General features: G+C 40.2%; 1 protein-coding gene across 9 annotated transcripts in view; it reads right to left on the bottom strand.

Annotated features, from left to right (window-relative positions):
- Mapkap1 (MAPK associated protein 1) overlaps positions 1-20808 on the bottom strand; it is a 231631-nt gene that overhangs the window by 83380 nt on the left and 127443 nt on the right. For all 9 annotated transcript variants that reach the window (XM_015497581.2, XM_015497584.2, XM_048813043.1 and 6 more), the window contains one exon: positions 9486-9595. In XM_015497581.2, the coding sequence (XP_015353067.1) occupies positions 9486-9595 (110 nt within the window). The remainder of the gene's footprint in view (positions 1-9485; positions 9596-20808) is intronic.

The following is a 20808-nucleotide window of genomic DNA, read 5'->3' as shown; positions in this document are numbered from 1 at the left end:
TGCCTGGTCTGAGTGTGTGCACACACGCAACTGCGTGCACTTGTGCACCTGCTTGGGCAGAAAGAGCGGGAGGCTTCCTGGGGAAAAATGGTATTCTAAATTTCAGAGCACATCTTAAAAACAGTTTTCTGAAATTAGACTTTTTCTCAATTCCTTTTCCCACTAAAAAACCTGACTAACTTATATCTTTTAGAAAGAGAGGTGGCTAATGAACACATTAAAAACACTTAGCCACAATAAAGACCCAGATATGCAAATTAAAATAAAATACTAACCACTAACTATCAGTTTGGCAAAAATTAAAGACCAATAACATCTAGTGTTGGTAACAGGGTGGGAGGGAAGTGCTCTCATATATTTTTGGGAGTGACAGAGTAAGTAAAAACTTCTTGAAGGGCAATTTGTTTTTTCAACACTTTAAATAAGCAAACTTCTGACAAGCAGCTCTGTATTTAAAATCCAGCACAAATGTGCAATGAATATCATTCATTCAAGGTTGTTCACTGAATGTTTTTTGTATACAGAATATTTTGAAATAATTGAGGTATCTTTCAATAGAGTTAAATATAGAAAAATTTAAAAATACATGATGTCCTATAGAATAATGCTAATCACATATTACTGAATAAAAAAAAAAGCAAATGTAAACTCATATATTGTGTGGTATCACTACCAAAAAACCAAAAAACCCTTTCCACATACACACTTATTTCATGAGTCCATTTAACAAACATTTATTGCATGTCCTGGACTATCTGTACACCTCCGAATTATTTCATTTTTTTCAATTATTTAACTTTATTAGAAAATTGTTTTCAAGCCTATCTCTACCACCACCTTCTTCTGAAATTAATCCCAGGAGATCCGGCTGCAGATCTCAGCTATTTCAATTCTCCCAAATTGCGCATTCAGCTCTAGTAAAAGATACCAGACTTTTACCAAGGTGTCTATCCCACTACTTCCTGAACAGAACACCTTCTTGTCTTCTCCACACCTTAGTCATCATCTGTTGGACAGGTTCCTCAGGAGCCTCTGCACAGGTGCTCTTCTCATATTCTCTGGCCTCTAATACACTTGTACAATGCTGATGGTGTTTATTTGGAAAGAAATTCTGACTATATTGCCCTCTTTTCAATGGTCCCCCTCTGCCTTCAGAATAAAGTTCAAATTTAACACATTTCACAAACATGACCGAGCCCCCAAATGATCACTTCAGTCTCATCGTGCCCTGCTCTCCAGCTCATGATGCTGAGCTACCTGTGACTTCCTTCCTTCAGCTGAATGTTCTTTCCCCTCCCTCTCTGCCTAGCTCATTTCTATTCCTCTTCAGCCCTCAGACAAATAACATGCTCAAGACAGCCGTCCCTGACTGCACCAGGGCTGCCCTCCTTCCAAGAGCACTCAGGCCTGAACTTACTTCCATTTGTCATATGCATGGTGTTATTATTACCTGTTTATATGCTTGTTTCCACAACTAGACAGCCAGCTCTCTGAGGGTCAGAATCATTTCTTGGTCTATCCAAAATCCCTAGTGCCCACAAGTGCTTATTATGTAATAAGCTCCAATAAATGAAGGCACCTCTTTCAGGTTTGGGGACACCATCAGGCCAAGATTGGTTGGATCTAGCTCCTGACTAACCTCTGTAGTTCAGCCTCTGTCCCCTTCTTGCACAGAACTTCTGTTTTATGACTACATCTCAAAATACATGGTCTCTTCTGCCTGGAACGTTCTTCTCATTTAGCCATCCACCAAACTTCTAATTAATCTCCAAAAAACCTTCATGGAAACCATTCTGAAGTGCCTTTTCTCAGCCCTGCCCACCAGGTTGTGTTACATACTGCACTTCCTTCTCATCTGCACTGCTTTAGTGGCCTGTATGCTTCTGCCCTGCTCATGGATTTTCCATGTTTGGGTGCCTCTTTTTGTGTGTTCTCATCAAGTTTTCCACCTATTTCTAGTATAGCACTGGCACAGAGCAGGTAGCATTCGATGATGATTACTGAACTAAGCAGCACCTCAAAGCCAAACAGAGCCTAAAAGTGCACACAGTCCACCGCCTCCGTGAGTCCTTCCCCGCTCACCCTGTCCTGCATTAGAACTGAGGCAATTGGGGCCCAGAGGTTAAATGTGTGATTATGCAGTCCTACAGACCCCTAACTCTAAGATAGATTCTAAAAAACATTTTAAACATTTCTAAAATAAGAATATAGTTTATAATCAACATGTACATCTAATATACTAGTATTTCTTAAGTGCCTATTATTAAATTAGTAGTGCTCTAGAATTAGCCCTCAGTGGACCTAGGAAAAGAGAGTTAAATAAATTTAACTAGAAAGGCTGTGTGTGCCTCTACACTATTACAGAGCCTCTTGAAGTGTATGTCTTTTCTCTTCCTTTCATTCTGCTTTTTCATTAATCTAATCCATGCTTCTGACTGCCCCAGATGAAGTGAATGAATAGATTTTGTAATGGAAAAGGAACTTCTGAAAGATTAGCAACTAGCAGGAAGAGTAAATGCTGGTCAAATGTAGTTTTGGCGAATGATATATTTCAAGTTTTTCTGATGTGGCAGTTGCGAGAGCTCATAACACCCTTCTAAAATAATTGGGTCTCTGAAGTGGTTCCAAAAGATTTTTGCTTGACATAAATTCTCTAAATTTCCAGGCTTTCTAGATAAAATACTTGACTGCAATGCCATCTTTAACGTGCTCTGTTCTATACTGAAGAAGATCCATCAGGAGCCTCAGAGCACTCCAGACAGAGGGAGGCTCAGGTGAGATGAAACAACAAGATAATGAGGCAGGGAGAGGAGGTGAGGAGGAATATTTACCTTGGAGCTTCTTGCCTGGGGTGCTTCCACCTTACACATTTAAACACCTTAGAAGCCCTAATTTACTGTATCATTTTGCCACTGGGTTACTAGATACCAAGTATCAGTTCTTGATTTCTTCCTCAGCTCCCAGCATGAGTGGCATCAACATGATTATTTATTCCTTCATAAGGAAGAGGAGTTGTCTGCAGAAATTACTACCTCTTTGAGTAAACAAACAAACAAACAAACACTTAAATAGCCCTATTTACCTTTTCTTCCTCTTTTTCCTCTTTATGATTACTTGCTATAGCATAAGGAAACTATACTTCTGTGTCCCTGGCTTACAAACTCTATCTCCAAAGAACAAAGGACCTTGGGTTTTCTCTTTACACTTAGACATGAAGTAGGTCTCTGTTTGACCCTATTGTCAGAAGATTGTTCAGCTTACTTGAGCCACAGATAGCATTTCAAAGACAAAAGAGTTTTAAAAATCTGACTCCATCTACAACATATATGGGTTTCTCTTCTTAATAGGGCAGCTCAGGCCAGGTGTATGTTGCTTTAAGAAAGCTAGACATAAAACATTAAAACTGACACCAATACAGACAAACTGTGCAATTACAAAAAGAATTCCTGGCTTTATATCCAGATTCACCACAGGGTTCCTTTAAATGCGGCTCTTCCCTAGTGCATTTAGATCTCACAATCAATGAACATTTCTGTTTACAGAATTTTAAATTTGTTTTCCCATTAGGGTTCTAATAAGCAACATGGTACAAATAAAAAGACTATGAGCTCTGAGGTCAAAAATGTCTGGGCTTCAATTTAGATTCACCATTTACTTACTATGGAAATTTGGGTAACTTCTCTCAAGGCTGGGGAAAGAGAGGATGGGAGAAGAACCTGATTACACATGTAGTTATCAGAGTTCCTTGATTCTAAAATGCACTGTGTGTGTGTGTATGTGTGTGTCACTGGGGACTGAACCCAGGGGTGCTCCACCACTGAGTTATTTCCTATTTTTATTTTGAGACAGGGTCTTGCTAAGTTGCCTAGACTGGTCTGGAACTTGCTATCCTCCTGCCTCAGCTGGGGTTACAGGCATGGGCCACTGTACCCAGCTTTTCTGTTCACCTTTTTTTTTTTTCCCCCTTCAGTGCTGGGGGATGAAAGGCAGGGCACACTGTGTGTTAGGCAAGTGCTCCACCACAATGCTACATCCCCAACCCTCCATCCACTTTTTTATATTTCTGAAGTCTCATCTATAAAACAGGTATAATCAACTCTGCTTTCTGGGTATGTCATGCAGATTAAATGAGATAATATCTGAAGTACACAAAGGTGCTTAGTATATCAGCCCTCACTCCCCTTGGAAAACAGATCCTGCTTTTGGAAAGACCAGCTCTTCCTCTGACACAAAGCCCCTTTTAAACAGTCTTGATAAACAACAAACTCATTTGCATACGACTTTCTAGGTCTGTCTGGAGTGAAATAGACCTAGGATGTACAGAATTGCAAACTAGCCCTGTTGCAGCCCATTATGCTCCAGCAGGTCCACGCAGGGCCACAGGCTCTAAATTCCTCCCCTTCGCCTGGTCTGTTTGATCTTATCCATCACACTGTAACCATTAATTCTGTACACACACACACACACACACACACACAGACACACACACTCCACCCCCACATTTCTTTCCAGTTCTTTTCTTTCTTTGTGTCTGCATGTCTCTTCCCCTCTTTTTAAAGACTCAGTGGTTGGAAGTTTGAATTTTTTTCTGAATGCAACTGAAGTCAGTAAGTCAGTGAAGGGTCTGGAGCATATATCATCTGATTCATATTTCAGAAGGTATCTCTGATCACTAGAAAGTGCTTAAGAACAGAAGCAAGAAAACCAGCCAGGGTGCTATTTTCAACAGTTCAGAAGAAAGTCTCAGTAACTTGGACTTATCCAATGAAGATGAAAATGACTGAATGGATTCAGGATATATTCTAGAGGTAAAACTGATCAAGGTATCTTTGCTAATGGTTAAGACATGGGGAGACAGAGCAGGGAAAAATTCAAGACTGACAAGTGGATAGTAGTTTGGTGATTGGGTGGATGACTGTATCCTATGCTGGGCACTTATTGTAAGTCAATTTTACTACAATTTTGGGTGGGGAGAAGTTAAGTAAATTCAACTGCAAAGTAATCTAAATGTTCTCTTTATCCTTACATATGGTAAGCCACTGCTTTGAATGGCACTGCCCTCTCCACAGTCTCTAATGAAGGTCATTATGTGAATTTCTCAGAAGAGGAGTTCCCTAAACACCAAACAGGATGCAGTGAGTTTTCCTGCAAGCTATTCTTCACCCTTTCAGGCCTTTATTCTTACTTTCTCTCTAGAACACAAAGTCCTCCTCAGCAAGGGTCTTGTGGATCCTCACCACTGCTTCCTTGATCGGACACAGGTCTAATATATGGGGGTACACAAAGAGGGAATGTACCCCAGAGCTACAATGTGTTATGGATAAATATGTAGATTTTTACACGAATTTTTAAAAATCCAATGATGCCATTATTAGTATCCCTCAGACCAGAACCCCACACCCTGTGGTAGATATTTGCTTCCTCTTTCTGCTGCTGGCAGTACTTTAGGGAATTCCCTACTGTGCTTCAGGGAACACCCTGGTGACATTCTAGGCAGTCTTGTGAGATCAGATCTAACTAGCAAGCAATGGGTGCTCTGTAACTTAATATAACTAGAGATGTTAAGAGGGCATTCATTTGACAAAGCTAACACTTTCCTTTTGAGTGTTATAGGTGAAATTTTATAAGACAGTAGGAATGCACGTCACAAGGTTTATAATAGCAGAACTTTTAAAAAGGATCTCCACACTAATAAAAATTTATCTTTCACATCAAAAGGCAAGAAGATAGGGGTAAGGAAAAGTGAATTTGCTTCTGTTCACCTCTCAGCAGATAATAGAGAAAAGCACCTCCATTTCATAATGAGAATGAATACTGAATCAGCAATACAGAATTCTACTCTGCTTGGTTAATCCCACTGTGAAGCCTTCTCTCTTGTAGATCAAGAGGTACCTGTATTCCCTGGGTCAGTGTTAAAATTGAAACTGATCTGCCTCCATTTCTCAACCATGTCTCTGTCATAGCCAACATCAAGCTTTAGGAGACCAGTGGGTAATAGTATTTCTAAACAACAATAAACGAAACACTGAGAAGCTCATGAGGTCACTGTTCAAGCAGGTGACCTTGACAGAGGGAGATCCGATGAACTGAGGTCTTTATTTACTAAACAGGTGAGTATATTTTGCTGGCTGAATCCAGGGGCCTAACAGGTTATTTCACTGTGTCAAAAACTCACCCATGTAACTATTTAAATTAGTAAAAAGATCTCATCAAATTCTTCTGAAAACTGATTCTCCATTTACTATTTTCTCCAATAGTGGGAACTTCCTAGCAATGCATGTAGATTCCAAATGTCAATAGGTCAGAAATAAAATGAAAAGCTACAGAGAAACTTCTAAAAGAAACTTTAAAAGTAGACTTTAAAAAATGGGCCTTAGCAAAGAACTGACTGGAACACACTGTGCAAAGACCCCTATAGCTAAGTACATGAATATCAACAGGAAAAAGCCCTGTAGTGTTTACAAATAGTGATTCTATGAAATAATACAAGTAATGCAAGTCAAAATTTGGATTAGTTACAAGTGTTTGTAATGGTATTCTATCATAAAAAGCAAAAATATTTTAAAGCCCTCTGTGTTTCTATGGATGAAGCAATTTACCTAAACAAAGAAGAATTTCTGCTCAAACATATAGTACTTTCTGATATTTTTACAAATAGCAAGTGCCAGAGGGAAGGACAATAAAGTATTTAAATATCAGGACTATCATTAATCCCACATTTTGATTTAATATGAAATAGTTCAAATTCTTAATTCATTGTTACAATTAAATGAAGTGCTGTGTGGTTATTCGGGAACAAGATAGAAGTTCACTGTTAGTTTACCAAAGAATTTCTGAAATCTTATTCTAATATTAACTAACAGCTAATGAACAGCATGGGAACTACTAACTTTACAGGGCCCACACGTGTTACTTTATTTCAGGTGGCATTTTTCCACTTCTCAAGTTAAAAAACAATAGTAAAGAGACAAACAGGGTTCTGCACTCCATCAGTTAAAAGCTGCTTGACCAGAGAGCTAAGCACTCTGATCCTGTTCTAGATATAATAGACATCTTCTTCCAAAGACTGGGCAGGCTACTGTGGGACAACTAGCAAGTAAAGGACGAGTATCTCTAACTTGGCATCTCTTCCCACCAAGTTCATGACTAAGTTCATGTGTCATAATGGGTAAGCACTAAGTATTTCATAGCAATTTTGAGTACCAACAGATTCTGAAAAGTAAATGTACTTATGCTCCCTTATATGACATCAGATTTCTCTCTTTTCATTAATCAGCTTCTAAAAGAAACCCACCACACAAAGTTCAAAACCAAAGTATTCTCTGACTTTACCGTGCTAACCTTAGGCAAATATCTTAGCCAAACTAGAGATCCTCTTATATCATGAGACCAGACATTTAATAAAGCAATTGAAAGAGCTTCTTATTATAAGAGCTTTTTGGATTAAGAAAATGCACAGTAATTTATGTAAATGTATCAATCTCAATTGGCTTCTCTAGTATGAAAAGGAATAAATAATGCAGATCACTTTTTCTGATATTGAGTACTAAGTCTTTGCCAAGGATATGGCAAAGACTCTGAAGGAAATGGCAGAAATGCAGACACAAAGGTGAACATAAATAAATGTGTGTGTGATAAATGTGGATGCTGGGGATGACATGGATAAACAGGCATAAAATTGGACAGAGATGGCTGCAGACAGAAGGAAAGACACTGGCTCAGCTTTATCCCGGCAACTTCATAGGAGTTTCATGGTCTCGAAAAATCTGTGACAGCAGAATTTCTATTAAGAAGGTTAAAAGTTCTACTTCCTTCTTTGACAATTCAAAATACTGCATTCTTAGAGTATAAAGAATTACATCACAAAATATGTATCATGTAAAAAAAACTTAGAGACAAACAAGAGAAAAGAACCCAGATTCTAAAGGAGGATGGATGCTTATTAAATATCTCTGAGTATCTAAGGCGCTTTAAAAGCTACTGATTGGCACCTGGAACCCCAAAATATCTACTTTCCCTTGGGAAGGAGAGGCTATGCCTCTTCAATCATCCCCTAAATGCAAAGAGGTTTGACCCCCACGCAATAGATAAAAGTCACCCAAAAAATGAACAAAAGAGGTGTTTGGAAAAACCAGAACACCATTCATCCCAGCTAACGACTTGTTCATTATGAGTGATGATGGATAAAGACTTCTCATGCTGAGATGAAATCAAGATTTATATGCATTGTTTCCTCTCCCAACTTGTGGGAAGATCATCATCATTTAATTCTATCTCTGCGGCCAGTGATGGGCATCCAGAGAGCTGGTTATCAAACGGCGCAGTCAGCTGGCAAAAGCCGAAACGTGCAGTTGGCACATCTGGACGGAGCCGCCACAGCTGAGGGTGAACAATGACTCCTGGCAAGCATCCAAATTGCTTGCAGACGCTAGCAGGTCTCATCTACAACCGCCCCTACCAGCATCTCTCTCTCTCTCTCTTTTTTATGAGAATCAGATTTTCATTGCTCCATTCAATTGCTCTCCTCTGCCATTTTTTACAGCTCTTATCGTTCCCCTGGAATATGGCCTTGAGACAGCTCATCCGTGTCCTTCACTGTGTTATCTCTTCTAACTTTTATTAAAACTTCAGCTTTCATCTGAAGATAGCTAATTAAATCTGGAACAGATTATATGCTTTCCCTTAAAAAGAGCACAAAACTATTTTCTTCAATACGAGCAATGTTTTTTTATCCTTTCCAAAAGGTGAAATCAGGTGTTTAAGAAGTCTTTTTATTTACAAAGCTCTTTGACATGTCATACATAGGTTGATTTATATTAAAGTTGTCTGTGGTATGACAAATCTTTGAGCTATTTCTCAAGATAATTATTTCTCAATACCAGCAATATTTTCCCCCTAAATTCTTTAAATATCATAGCTAGGATCAGAAGCCTATTTTCTACACCAAGTCGGGAAGTGAAGAGTTAAGAGACTAATACGTATTTGTATCCATAAAGTGACTTATCTTTAAAAGGTTGTCTTCATTTGGTAAAAATGAAATTTTTTTCTTCTATTTTTTTCCATATCTTAAACACTAGTAATTAAAAGTTCTCCTTTGAAAAATTATGTGAAAACATGAAATTAAAAGCATTAATTCAAGTTCAGGATTGATTCAGTTTTTAAGACAGCTTTACATCAACTAATGGTTAACACAAGTAGCTCTGTCTTAATTTACCACAAATTATTAATGACGGAATGTCCATAACTGATATGAACATATTCTTCACACATATGTCCCTGACCCAATCCCTTCCTAAGGCCCAGCCGGGGTTTGGTTGGTGGGGGGAGGGGTGGGAGTTGAATTATTTGTGTTTTGTTTTGGTGCTGTAGACCTGCTAACCAAACCTCCTAGCAATGATATCTGAAACAACCCAGCCAGCCATTACACACAGCCCTTTTCACTAAGGGTTAAGCTTCTGCTGCTGGGTTGGATTCTACTCTCCCACCTGATATCTTCTGGGATCCTTTTCTTCGCTTCACTGCCTTCAGCAAGATCTCCTTCATGGTGACCTTGGTGTTGTCCACCTGAATGAGGGAGAATCCATGAGCAGCATTTCTGCAGGAAAAGACAAATTAAATCATCACAAACATTCAACCAGAGGGACATTACTACAATCTTTATCGTGTTTCAGAAAGTTTTAAACTAAGTGTAAATCAATTATTAGTGTCAATTACCTAAAAATAGGTTGAATTTAATCTACTTCTAATGCAGGGAGGGAGATACTGACGTATAAGAAGTTCCAAATGAAAGAGAGGTCAGGGTTAGGGTATTTTTTTTTTTCCCCGATTCATCTCAAATTGAAACTAATAGGTCTGTGTGAGTCAGTAATACTGTGGGTTCCTGGTGCTGGCTCCTCAGTCAAATCCTGCAGCAAGGACTGACAATTGGTAAACTTGGCATGTCAGCAGATGTCACTGCAGGCAGATCCTGCCATTGGAATAACAAGCCCTGGAGGAAAAGCATCATGAAGGCTGGGGGAAAGGACACCCCAAAGCAATTTAGATGCAGAAAAAGAAAAGGCTTTTTTAACCGCCTAGCAAAGCATACATCTCTCTTTATGTGTATTATTAAATATAGAGTTTGTGTACATGTCAGTAGGAATGTTTTCATCTACTTAGTCCTAAAAAGACAAACAAAATATTACCTGATGCACAAACTATTATAAGACAAAGAATTAACACCACTTGTAAGCTTCTAGTCGATCAAATTAGGTAGGGGTAGGGGGCTTCATCTAAGGGGAAAATAGCTAAAGAACAAGTAGTCAAAAACAGCAGCCCAACTCCTGGGTGAGGTATAAACCTCACCAAGACTGTTAATTGCAAAAGCAAGTATCCTAACTATTACCCACTATGCTTGGGCAAAGGAACAAAACGGGACCATTCCAAGTAATTCGTGTAACAAGCAGGACCCAAGTTTCCAACTATGGAACATGGGAATTGCCACGAGGAGTCTGGTCACATTCCCATTTCCCTGTAAGAATCTCAAAGGGGAACATGGCCAAAAAACATGGCAGAACTTCCTATTGACAAGAAATCTGAAAGAAAAGCCAAAGCCCCAAGCTAAATCCTGGAAAAGCTTCTCAAAGGTAGGATAGACTGGGAAGGGGCCTGAAGTCTAGGTTGGACCCAACCAGGTGGCTGGCTCTCCACAGGGGCGAGGGGCCAATATCAAAACCAAGAACCCAATTTGCTTCCCTAATACAGAGACATATCACAACCCTCCTCTCCATACGGATGGCTATTTAATCTCTGACATTCCATTTGTTAAAAAGCAAAACTGATGCTGGTCTGGCCAGCATGATCATCCATTTTAACTTGGTCAAGTTCTTGCTATCGAACAGCAGGCCTGAGAACTGTCAAGCTAATTTTACTGAACACTCTGTTACTGAATCATGCCTGAGCCCTGGCCATTCTTTACCTCAGAAGCTGGACCCTATCCCAGAACAATCTTTAAAAGTTTATTTTACTGATCAAAGCAAAATAAGAAATAGCTCTTTAAAAAAAAAAAAAAAAACTATATTTAGGGAGTGATGCATAAGTGATCCTTTGGCAAGAGTACTGAAATGTAAAGTGCCTTGGACATTTAAAAACTTGGGGTATTTGTTCTGGCACTAGGCCAGTGTGTGTTTGGAACAAATGCCAATCAACCACGTTCAGATTTGCCTTCCCCAGCTTTCTCCTCGGAAGTCAGTGTGTGCTCCATCTGTGGCAATATGTAGGGCGATGGACCAGCAGGGCTGAACGGGAATACAAGTTCTTGGGCACTCACAAACTAGTCCTGCCTAGACCTCAAGAACTCCCCACCCATCCGGGTTCTACTTCAAGTACTGTAGATCTGAGTCTGCTTATAAAATGCTTTCTTTCTTTCCTGATCTGCTACTGGCTGATATTCTTACCTCAAGCCAAGGTGTTCATCTTTTTCAGCAAAGGCAGACTAAAAGCTCAAAAGGAAGCCTTGTGTTTGGACTAACGTCCATAAATTAAAAGTGTCCTTTTAAAATATTTTTGAACAGAGGAAAATCCCCAGTCTGTATTTTTCTGTCATTTTACCAAAACGTACCTAGGTGACAAGGTTAAAGCAAGCAGAGGAAATCCCTGGCACTTACCATCCACAGGCATTACTGATAAATTGTGTGGTGGAGGAATAAAGGATTACCTTCTGTATTTTTTCATTACACTTTTCTTTTGTTACAGAATACATAAATCCATTGTGGCACAATGTAATATGTATCACCATGCTACACCTGCGGACGCTTCCGAGCGGCTGCCATGTCTGTGCAGTCAGGAATGATAAGTGAACCACCCGTGAATGTTAACGATAGTGATCATTCTGAGGTAACTCGGCTCTCCATCTTCCTTTACAGCCTCCGTGCTGAAGCCAGGGTAGCAAGGTTCACGAGAGGAAAATGAAAACAAGAGCAACGGGCAGGGGCACGCACGGCACTCGGAATGTGCCTTTGCGAGTGTGCAGTATCTCACTCTGGGGTTCCATTTCTGTAAAAACCTGCACATTAAGAGGAGAAAGAGGCTCTGCCCCGCACAATGCACACTACACCAGACTTAATGAAAGTTTCCTCGAGTCACTCCCACACTCCACTCCTTGTCCCCCAGACCAGCACAGATGTTGGCTCTTGTGCCTCCTCCGCAGCACTGCAGGGGCTCAAGTGGGCAGCACTTGGGCTTCTGAGTAAAACACCTAAAGGCTTCTAAAACCAAAGAGTTCTCAGAATCCATCTGGATGCTACTGTTAAGTTATTCTTCCATTTAATAAGTGGAAATGGAGACTTGCTACCCCAATTTTCAGCTTGACTTCCAAACAGTCTGGGTTTTATGCCTCATTTCTTTACATCTAGGGTTTTTTATGGGCTTTCTGAAAAGTCTTTTGAAATACATCTTTTAAAGCCACTCTTATTTCATGGAAGGCTTTGGATCTGAGACTGAGAAGACAATGGTTCTGAAGCAAATGTGTGCTACTAGTCCCACCTTCCTTCCCCTGGGCTGTGACCTGCACACAGGTGACCAGCTCAGACGGACCGGCAGGCCATATACAGACCCAGTTTCTTGGCTCAGAAACTGCTCCCCTTGTAGACAGGCAGCTTGCTTCCCAGAGGAGGGCATTCCACCGCTCCTGGGCTGCCTGTGCTAGTCCAAGATGAAACTCCACTTCAGGGAGCTGACTAAATGCTGCCAGGAGTGCTTCAGTCAATTCAAAGCTAGGCCCTGTCAAGTCTGTAACCACTGAAAAATGTACGGGCATTTTAAAAAGAGATTACTCACTTGAGGAATTCGCTCTGTGCCCGTGCAAATCCTCTAAGTTGCCATAGGGAAGTTCTGACACTAGCATTAACCCAACACAGGAGCATTTCTCCACAAAGCAGGAAACCAGAGGTGCCCAAGACACACAGAAAACAGGGGCCCAGATATTCATCTGAAAAGCATAGGTTCTTTGTATGGTTATAGATCTGGAACCAGAACCCAAGTGGGAAGGCAACATATTGGAGAGGAAAACACATGGGCTGGGAGTTAAAGCCCTTTGACTGAAATCCTGATTCCATGGCTGACTAAATGCTTCCCTCAGCTGCGTCCAGGAAACAAGGAAGCGACTTCCCCTCAGAACTGCCATGAGGCTGATATATACAACAAATGCCAAGCACCTGGCACTAAGGCCGGCACTTGGTCAAAGACGTTTCCTAATGTTAGTTCTCTTTGACCCCCAAGATCCAAGTCACCACCTCAAGAGAAGAGGCTCCGTGTGGTCCCATAATGCTCCTATACAGAGATTTAATGCTCCTATACAGAGATTGCTTACTGGAGGAATAGATCTCAATACTGATTGCATGTAGCTGGTAACAATGGAGCAGTAAAATGTGTTGATTTGCTGGGCTTGGTGGCAACATTTAGGGGCACTATCAGCAAGTAATGGCCCAGGAAGCAAAACTTCCCTGAGGATCAAAGGAGAGTACGCTGGGGCTCCATTTACACAGCCTTCCTTTTGTTAAAAGAAAATATTATTTTAGTTGTTGATGGACCTTTATTTTTTATTTATTGATTTACATGCAGTGCTGAGAATTGAACCCAGTGCCTCACGCATGCTATGCAAGTGTTCTACCACTGAGCTACAATCCCAGCCCCACAGCCTTCCTTTTTGAGAGAGTAAACCACTGGTGTACTCTAACTTGACTTAACTCACTTGTCGTGGATGGAGATGATGGAAGTCAAAATTCATTGTGGGGCAGAGAAATTCAGTGAGGTTAATTAAGAGATTTCTGATCAGCACACTATATACACTGTTCATGTTTAACAATGCCCCTTGGTTACCAATCACAAAAATAATAGCCACAATTACTATTTATTGAAGTTTACTATGTACCTAGTGCTGTTTTAAGTGTGTGCGCGTGCACACACACACACACACACACACACACACAATCCTAAAATACATATTATTATAGCATTTTACAGAAACTGAAGCCGGCAGCATCAGGTAATTCACCTGAGGTCATTCTTCTTTAATGATCCTATTTTGGATCCAGAAATATAAAATATGGCTACTAACTAGGTAGCACAGTCCAGTGGAAGCAAAAGTCAAAGAAGCCAACAAATTATTATAATTCTCTGTGATCAGCACAAAGTCAGAGACAATCTCAGGGTCTTGCTGAGACTTGGGGGCTCTTGATCCAGCCACACGCAGGTGAGGGGAGTTAGAGAAGCTTTCCAGTGGGGATGATGTCTCAAACACTGTTGCAAGGGTTACGGCATGCCAAGAAAGATGGTGGCAACACCAGAAGGCAGCAGAGTGCAGCCAGATCTGGAATAAAGTGGCTGGTTTGAAGTCCCAGCTCTGCCTTCATTGGGTAAACAACATAATCACTCTGACTTCATTTTCTCATGGACAATGTGGATGATGATAATTCATGGACTGAAAGACTGTACTTCTAAAGTGCTTACCACAATGCCTCTCAGAGAAGAAATATTTAATTAAGCAACAACTAATATATTAGAGTTTACAGACTTTTCTTCATATACAGAGAAGTAATATGTAATGAGAGACAATGGTAAGTCAACATTTACTGAACACTTACTTTATTTACATAACCCTCCCTGAAAGGTAGGTGCTATTACTGGTCCTGTGTGACAGCAAGGGAAGCTGAGGTTTGGCCAGGTTAAGGAGCTACATAGCTAACAAGTCGTGCAGGAGCCTTAACCCTAGGATGGCAAGACTCTGAAACCTGTTTTAACCCCTCAACAGCTCAGAAAGGAGGCGCAGGGACTTGGTGAAAGAAGAGACTTCCAGAAAGCACATCCTTCAGACTAGAAAACTGACCAACCCATGGAAAATTTGTTGACCTCCCCTTCAACAAATTCATTTTGATTATAAATGTCCTGACTCTCAGACTAACTACACAACCTATAAGATCCTTTCTTGAGAGCTTGTTTGGAGGTTCTAGCAGGGGCACACAGCTACACATATACCCTTGACCGAAGGACAGTCCTTCTCTATTGGGGAAGGTCATACTCTCTGACCGAGTGCGCAGCTTTGGGAGGGTCGAATATGGAACAGTGAAGGAGGAAGGGGACACCTGCTTAACTAGCCAGCTCAGCCAAATCAGCCAAATCAGCTCTGGTGATAGATGGGGTGACAGATGTTACGGCCAGATCACCCCCACATCCTACATGAGCCTTTCTTGAAAGACCTTGGAGTTGCCACGTTTCATGAGCCACAGTCTCCTTTTCTAGAGGTGGGACAAGGCTGCCATGAACATCGCTTAGTCCTCTAGTCCTGAAGATGCACAATGCTGAAGATGCACTCCTCTGGTCCCGTCCTGCTCTGGTCCCACTTCTATGCATGTTCATTCCCTAGCACTTCAAGATAGAAGATGAAAACATATGAGCAAGAGAAAGCCTTGTAATAACTGCAGCATGCCTGCGTTAAAGTAAGTCCTTCGGGTATTACTTTATCCATAAAGAGAGTTCATACGAGTGTGAATGCCACAGTTTGTTTCCCCTTGCATTGACCAAATTTTTTTAAAAAGATCAAAGCGCATTGTGTGAGCATGTGATGTTTGACATTGGACAAAGTACTCTTTTTCAAAACAGACATTTTCCAAAAACATAACTCGCTAGACTAATGGGCAGTGAGAAGCCAAAATGACTGCCCTCCGCCTTCTCCTTGTGTATCTTTGCCAGAGTCCTTGGGACTTGCCAAATCCGGTCATGCCTGCTTAGCTTGCTCGACTGATTGTGCCAGAAAAGAAAATAAGACACAGATGTATTTGAGCTCTTTGAGATGCCAGTAAGAGAGACAGCTAATGGCTTCATTTCGACCCTCCCCTTCCAGCTGGGCACAGGTGGGGGATAATGAGGTCCCTCTCCCTAATCAAACTCAATTATTTACTACTCTATATAACCGCAAAGACATTCACATTCAGTTCAGAATATAAAACACACCGTGGGCTACTTCCAACCACTGCCACTGGGTATTTATAACAAACTCAAGTGGCTAACAGTTTGCCTTGGCAGGAGTTTAAGTGTGTAAAGTTTTGCAAACTGTTTCTGTTCAAATATGTCCTGCTGAAATGGGGTCCCAGGCGGGGTTCCATAACTGTCAGGTCAGTGAACTGCATAACATCTGAGAATGTATTCACCATGCAGTGCAGACAGAATCTGGAAATCAAACGCTTCCTTCTATTGCAACCTTCTGAGAAGCATCACAGTTTTTTCAGCAGCAAGACTGACACTGTATTAATAAACATTACAAGCCACGAGTCTGACATGTACATAGCAGCAGCTGACAGACTCCAAGTAAGCTGAGGGGAGAACAGAAGAAATCAAAATGAGACAAAGTAACGAAACATGGCCAAAGAGGGTGTATTATGAAACAAATCACATTCACATCAGAAATATGGGCCCTAAACTTTTAAGAGATATAGTGACTAAAGCACAATCTGGTATAATTTTTGGATACCAAAGTAAGTTGATGGCTATTTAAAATGAGTGCCTTTATTGTAGGAACAAAGCATATCCTGGCACAATTTCAGTAGACAAACATTCCAGTGAGCAAAACATACATATTTAGCTTGTCTGACCTTTAAATTCTTAGAAGTATGTAATTAATGCTTTCCATGTTTATTACTTACTCCAATATTTCTGTCAGTATAAACAGACACAAAGAAAAATCTTTTCTTTTCTCTAGACAGTAGCTGTTGCCAAAAAGGAAATCAAGTCAGATTTGCAAATACAAAATAAAATAGGCTGCATATGTTACATTTCCACACATAAGGACAATCTGGACAATGAAAATGTTTGCTAATTCGACAGAATGAAAAGAAACACACAGTTAGTCCTCTATGACTGGAGCAAACAGTAAATAACTAGGATAATTTACACACATGTTGTCAGGCCTGGTTACAAAGAATGCACCAATATCTTATTTTATTTCTTATTCTATGTTAGCTCTGCCTCTTACCAAACTGTGTGACCTTGAAGTGCCTCTCTCTGACCCTCAGCTTATATTAGTTATAAAAATGAGTTTCTTATAAGGTATAAATGAAAGGAAGTCTGTTAGTAGCATGAACTGGTGTAAAAATGCTTTCTTCTCCCCCTCCTCTTCCTTTCCAGACCACACAGCAATGCCATCTAAGAGCAGAGGAGGCTTCAAGCTAATGACACACTGTTTAACAAAGGTTTGATCACTTAGGGTATACTTTGGAGATACCATCAAAAAAGGCAAACTTATCTGTAGGCTCTCTGGAAAAGCCCTCATGCAGGAAAGAGCAATGAATCTGCGGCATGACTCTTTAAGAAAAAGAGCTCACCTTCCCCTTGGTTGCAGAGCCAAGAGAAGGCAAGACAGTCTCTGGGAGTCCTGTGGGTGGCCGAGTTTCTGGTGAAAGACCTTCCACTCTTAATCCAATGGCTCTCTACTCATTAGCAAAACCCTAACTGGATTTCATTCAGTCGCAGCTCTTAGTTAGAACTGTTCCTTCTCCACGCTCATCTAATCCATTAAATATTTTAAGGAAAGCACATACTTTAGGAAGGCAGTTTAACTGTTCTTACTGACTTCTAACCTAAGGGGTTCTGTCCATTTTAGTGGCCTTGATTTTTCTTCCCTTAAAACCCCTTCCCCATTCTAGAGGATGATCCTGGTGTGAAACATTAATATCAACAAATGTAATGTAAGAACCCTATCACAGTTGCTTTTGTCATTGCTATTTGTGAGCTCAGTTCAGTTGCTGGTTGAATTATCCCTGTTCTAGGGGATGGAAGAAGGAGTTGGACAGGGCAGGTCCCTCCCTCGTCTTACTATGTTCTAGAGAATTAGCAGGTTTGGGCTTGATCCTTGCTGGCAAGGAGCAAGTCTTCCGATGTTGGGCACCATCTGAGATCCAGCTCTTATCTGGCCTGGATAAGCCCAAACTCCTCCCATTCCTCCCACCTTCTCCCTCCCTTCTATCCCTACCTACAATCCACTCCCATACTCCCAATATCCAGCCATCTTCAGTGTTTAGGCTTAAAGTGATCAGTAGTTAGAAACTTAGGGATTCCTGTTTAGAAACATATTTGCTCTATCCAAAATCAATCAAGAACAATGGATACCTTAGAAATTCACCAGGAGATTTGTTAAGGAGGCAGTTTTCATTAGCAGGCTCCTAATTTACAAATTTACAATAATCCATTCTCTTTTCTCAAATACAACTCCAGGACCAGAGTTTTCCTGGGGCCAAAGGGCCTTGAAAAGGCTAGATCCAGGCGTACCAGGAAGACCCAAACAACTAACTTCCATTCTTTCCCACAGAACATTTGTCCATAAGGATTCATTTAAGTTAACTAGTTACTCTTCTAAAATGTAAGCAGTTATAAAATATAAGTATTAATTATCTTTGCATAATAGAAGGAAGGGAAATTTTAAATTCTTTCTTTTTTATTTCTTTTTTTTTTTGCGTGGGGGGGGTGCGGGGCTGATGGGGTGATGCTAGGGATCAAACCCAGGGCCTTATGCACTGCTAGGCAAGTGTTCTACCCCTCAACTACATCCACAGTCTTAAGATCTTCTTTTGTATGAAGAAACACAGATCTATTTTCTCATTTTTCAATAACAAATATATACTAATTATGCAATAAAAAATAACCCAAAAGAAGGTTAAAGTCCATTTATATCTTAGTGTAAATTATTCAGAATGATTAAAAAAAGATCTCTGACAGAAATAAGAGTAGTAAATATGTAATACTTCCTACATATCAGGGTCTGAGTCAATATTAATCCTTGCAGCAGCATTTTCTGTGGTTCAAGAGTCAAGAGATGAGTTCACAGGCCATTTGAGAATTTAAAACTTTGATATTAGCTCAACAAAAATCAAATTTATAGATGTAATTCTTCCATTTAAATCATATATGTGTGATTATCATATATATGATTATCACTGAACTAAAAGCAAAGTGTATGTCTATATCTATGATGTGTCACTACACATACAAATATGCACACCCAGCACATATATGAGATATGTAGGTCACTCTCAATCTTCCATGTTTTTCTTTCTTCACAATAATAAGGGAACCGTGAATCACTGCTTAGAGAAGAAATACCCAGGAGAGCGACCTGACTCTGGTCAGACATATGTGAATAAGAGAGAAACTTACTAGAATAAGCCAAAGGTTGACAAATCTGTCCTATGCACATTGCCTCTGTGTGGTCTGTTGGTACTCTTATACTACAATGGCAGAGTTGAGTTACAGAAACTATATGACACACAAGCCTAAAATATTTATCATTTAGCTCTTTTTAGAAAAAGTTTACTAACCCCTGGGATAAGCTGTTGAGATTGGGGGTTGTGTGTTTCAGCAGCTAGAGTTATTCAACATCACTAATAGACTTGGTAAAGGTCAAATGGTGCCACTGCAAACTGCATACAAAAATAGTTTGTTCAACAGAGAAAAATGGTGGGAGAACTCAGGGGGTGCAAGGTTCTCCACTGGAACATGCTTGCTGATATCTGAGGAATTTGTGCTCTTTGGGGCCCAGGGCACACTGCACAGGTATCAATCAGGCAGAGAGCCCACCTAGATACAAATCAATCAACGACAGCAAAAAGTAGGTTGACCAATCATCCTAGTTTACAGGGGATGGGAGCGTGGCGAGGGGGATGAGGGTGCTTTCAGATGTAAGACCTTTAGTTTTGAAACAAACCTTGGCGAACGAACATGAATTGGTTACACCAGCAAAAAGTATGGTGGGACAAAGGCAAAGAAGACTTTCCTAGTACAGAATATTTAAAATTTGGGAAAGATACACTATAAATCTGTTGGCCCATTAGAATCATGTTCTGATAGTTAAAAATAGATTCATTGTTTAAAAGAACAAATAATTAGGTAATATATTTCATATGAAAATCAAAAGACTCAAGTCGACAAGAAAAACATTTAGCATTCATTGAACCCAACATCATCAATTTAATTTCAGGAAAACATCAGCATTGAGGTTATTAATTAATACTTCATTAATATTATAGTTTTGTTATTTATTTTTATTTAGGTTGTATAAAAATATGAAACTTGCTGGATGTGGTGGCACATGTCTGTAATCACAGTGATGTAGGAGGCTAAGGCAGGAGGATGACAAGTTGGAGGCCAGCCTTGGGAAATTAGCATGAAATGGAGGAAGGATAGCATCTTCAACAAATGGTGCTGGGAAAACTGGAAATCCATATGCAACAAAATGAAACTGAATCCCTTTCTCTCGCCATGCACAAAAGTTAACTCAAAATGGATCAAGGAGCTTGATATCAAATCAGAGACACAGCGTCTGATACAAGAAAAAGTTGGCTATGATCTACATACTGTGGGGTCGGGCTCCAAATTCCTCAATAGGACACCCATAGCACAAGAATTAATAACTAGAATCAACAAATGGGACTTACTCAAACTAAAAAGTTTTTTCTCAGCAAAAGAAACAATAAGAGAGGTAAATAGGGAGCCTACATCCTGGGAACAAATCTTTACTCCTCACACTTCAGATAGAGCCCTAATATCCAGAGTATACAAAGAACTCAAAAAATTAAACAATAAGAAAACGAATAACCCAATCAACAAATGGGCCAAGGACCTGAACAGACACTTCTCAGAGGAGGACATACAATCAATCAATAAGTACATGAAAAAATGCTCACCATCTCTAGCAGAGAAATGCAAATCAAAACCACCCTAAGATACCATCTCACTCCAGTAAGATTGGCAGCCATCATGAAGTCAAACAACAACAAGTGCTGG

This window comes from Marmota marmota, unplaced genomic scaffold (assembly GCF_001458135.2).
Source record: "Marmota marmota marmota unplaced genomic scaffold, marMar, whole genome shotgun sequence".
Lineage (NCBI taxonomy): Eukaryota > Metazoa > Chordata > Mammalia > Rodentia > Sciuridae > Marmota > Marmota marmota.
The sequence above is the reverse complement of the archived record's forward strand: the minus strand, read 5'-3'. Positions and strand labels throughout refer to the sequence as shown.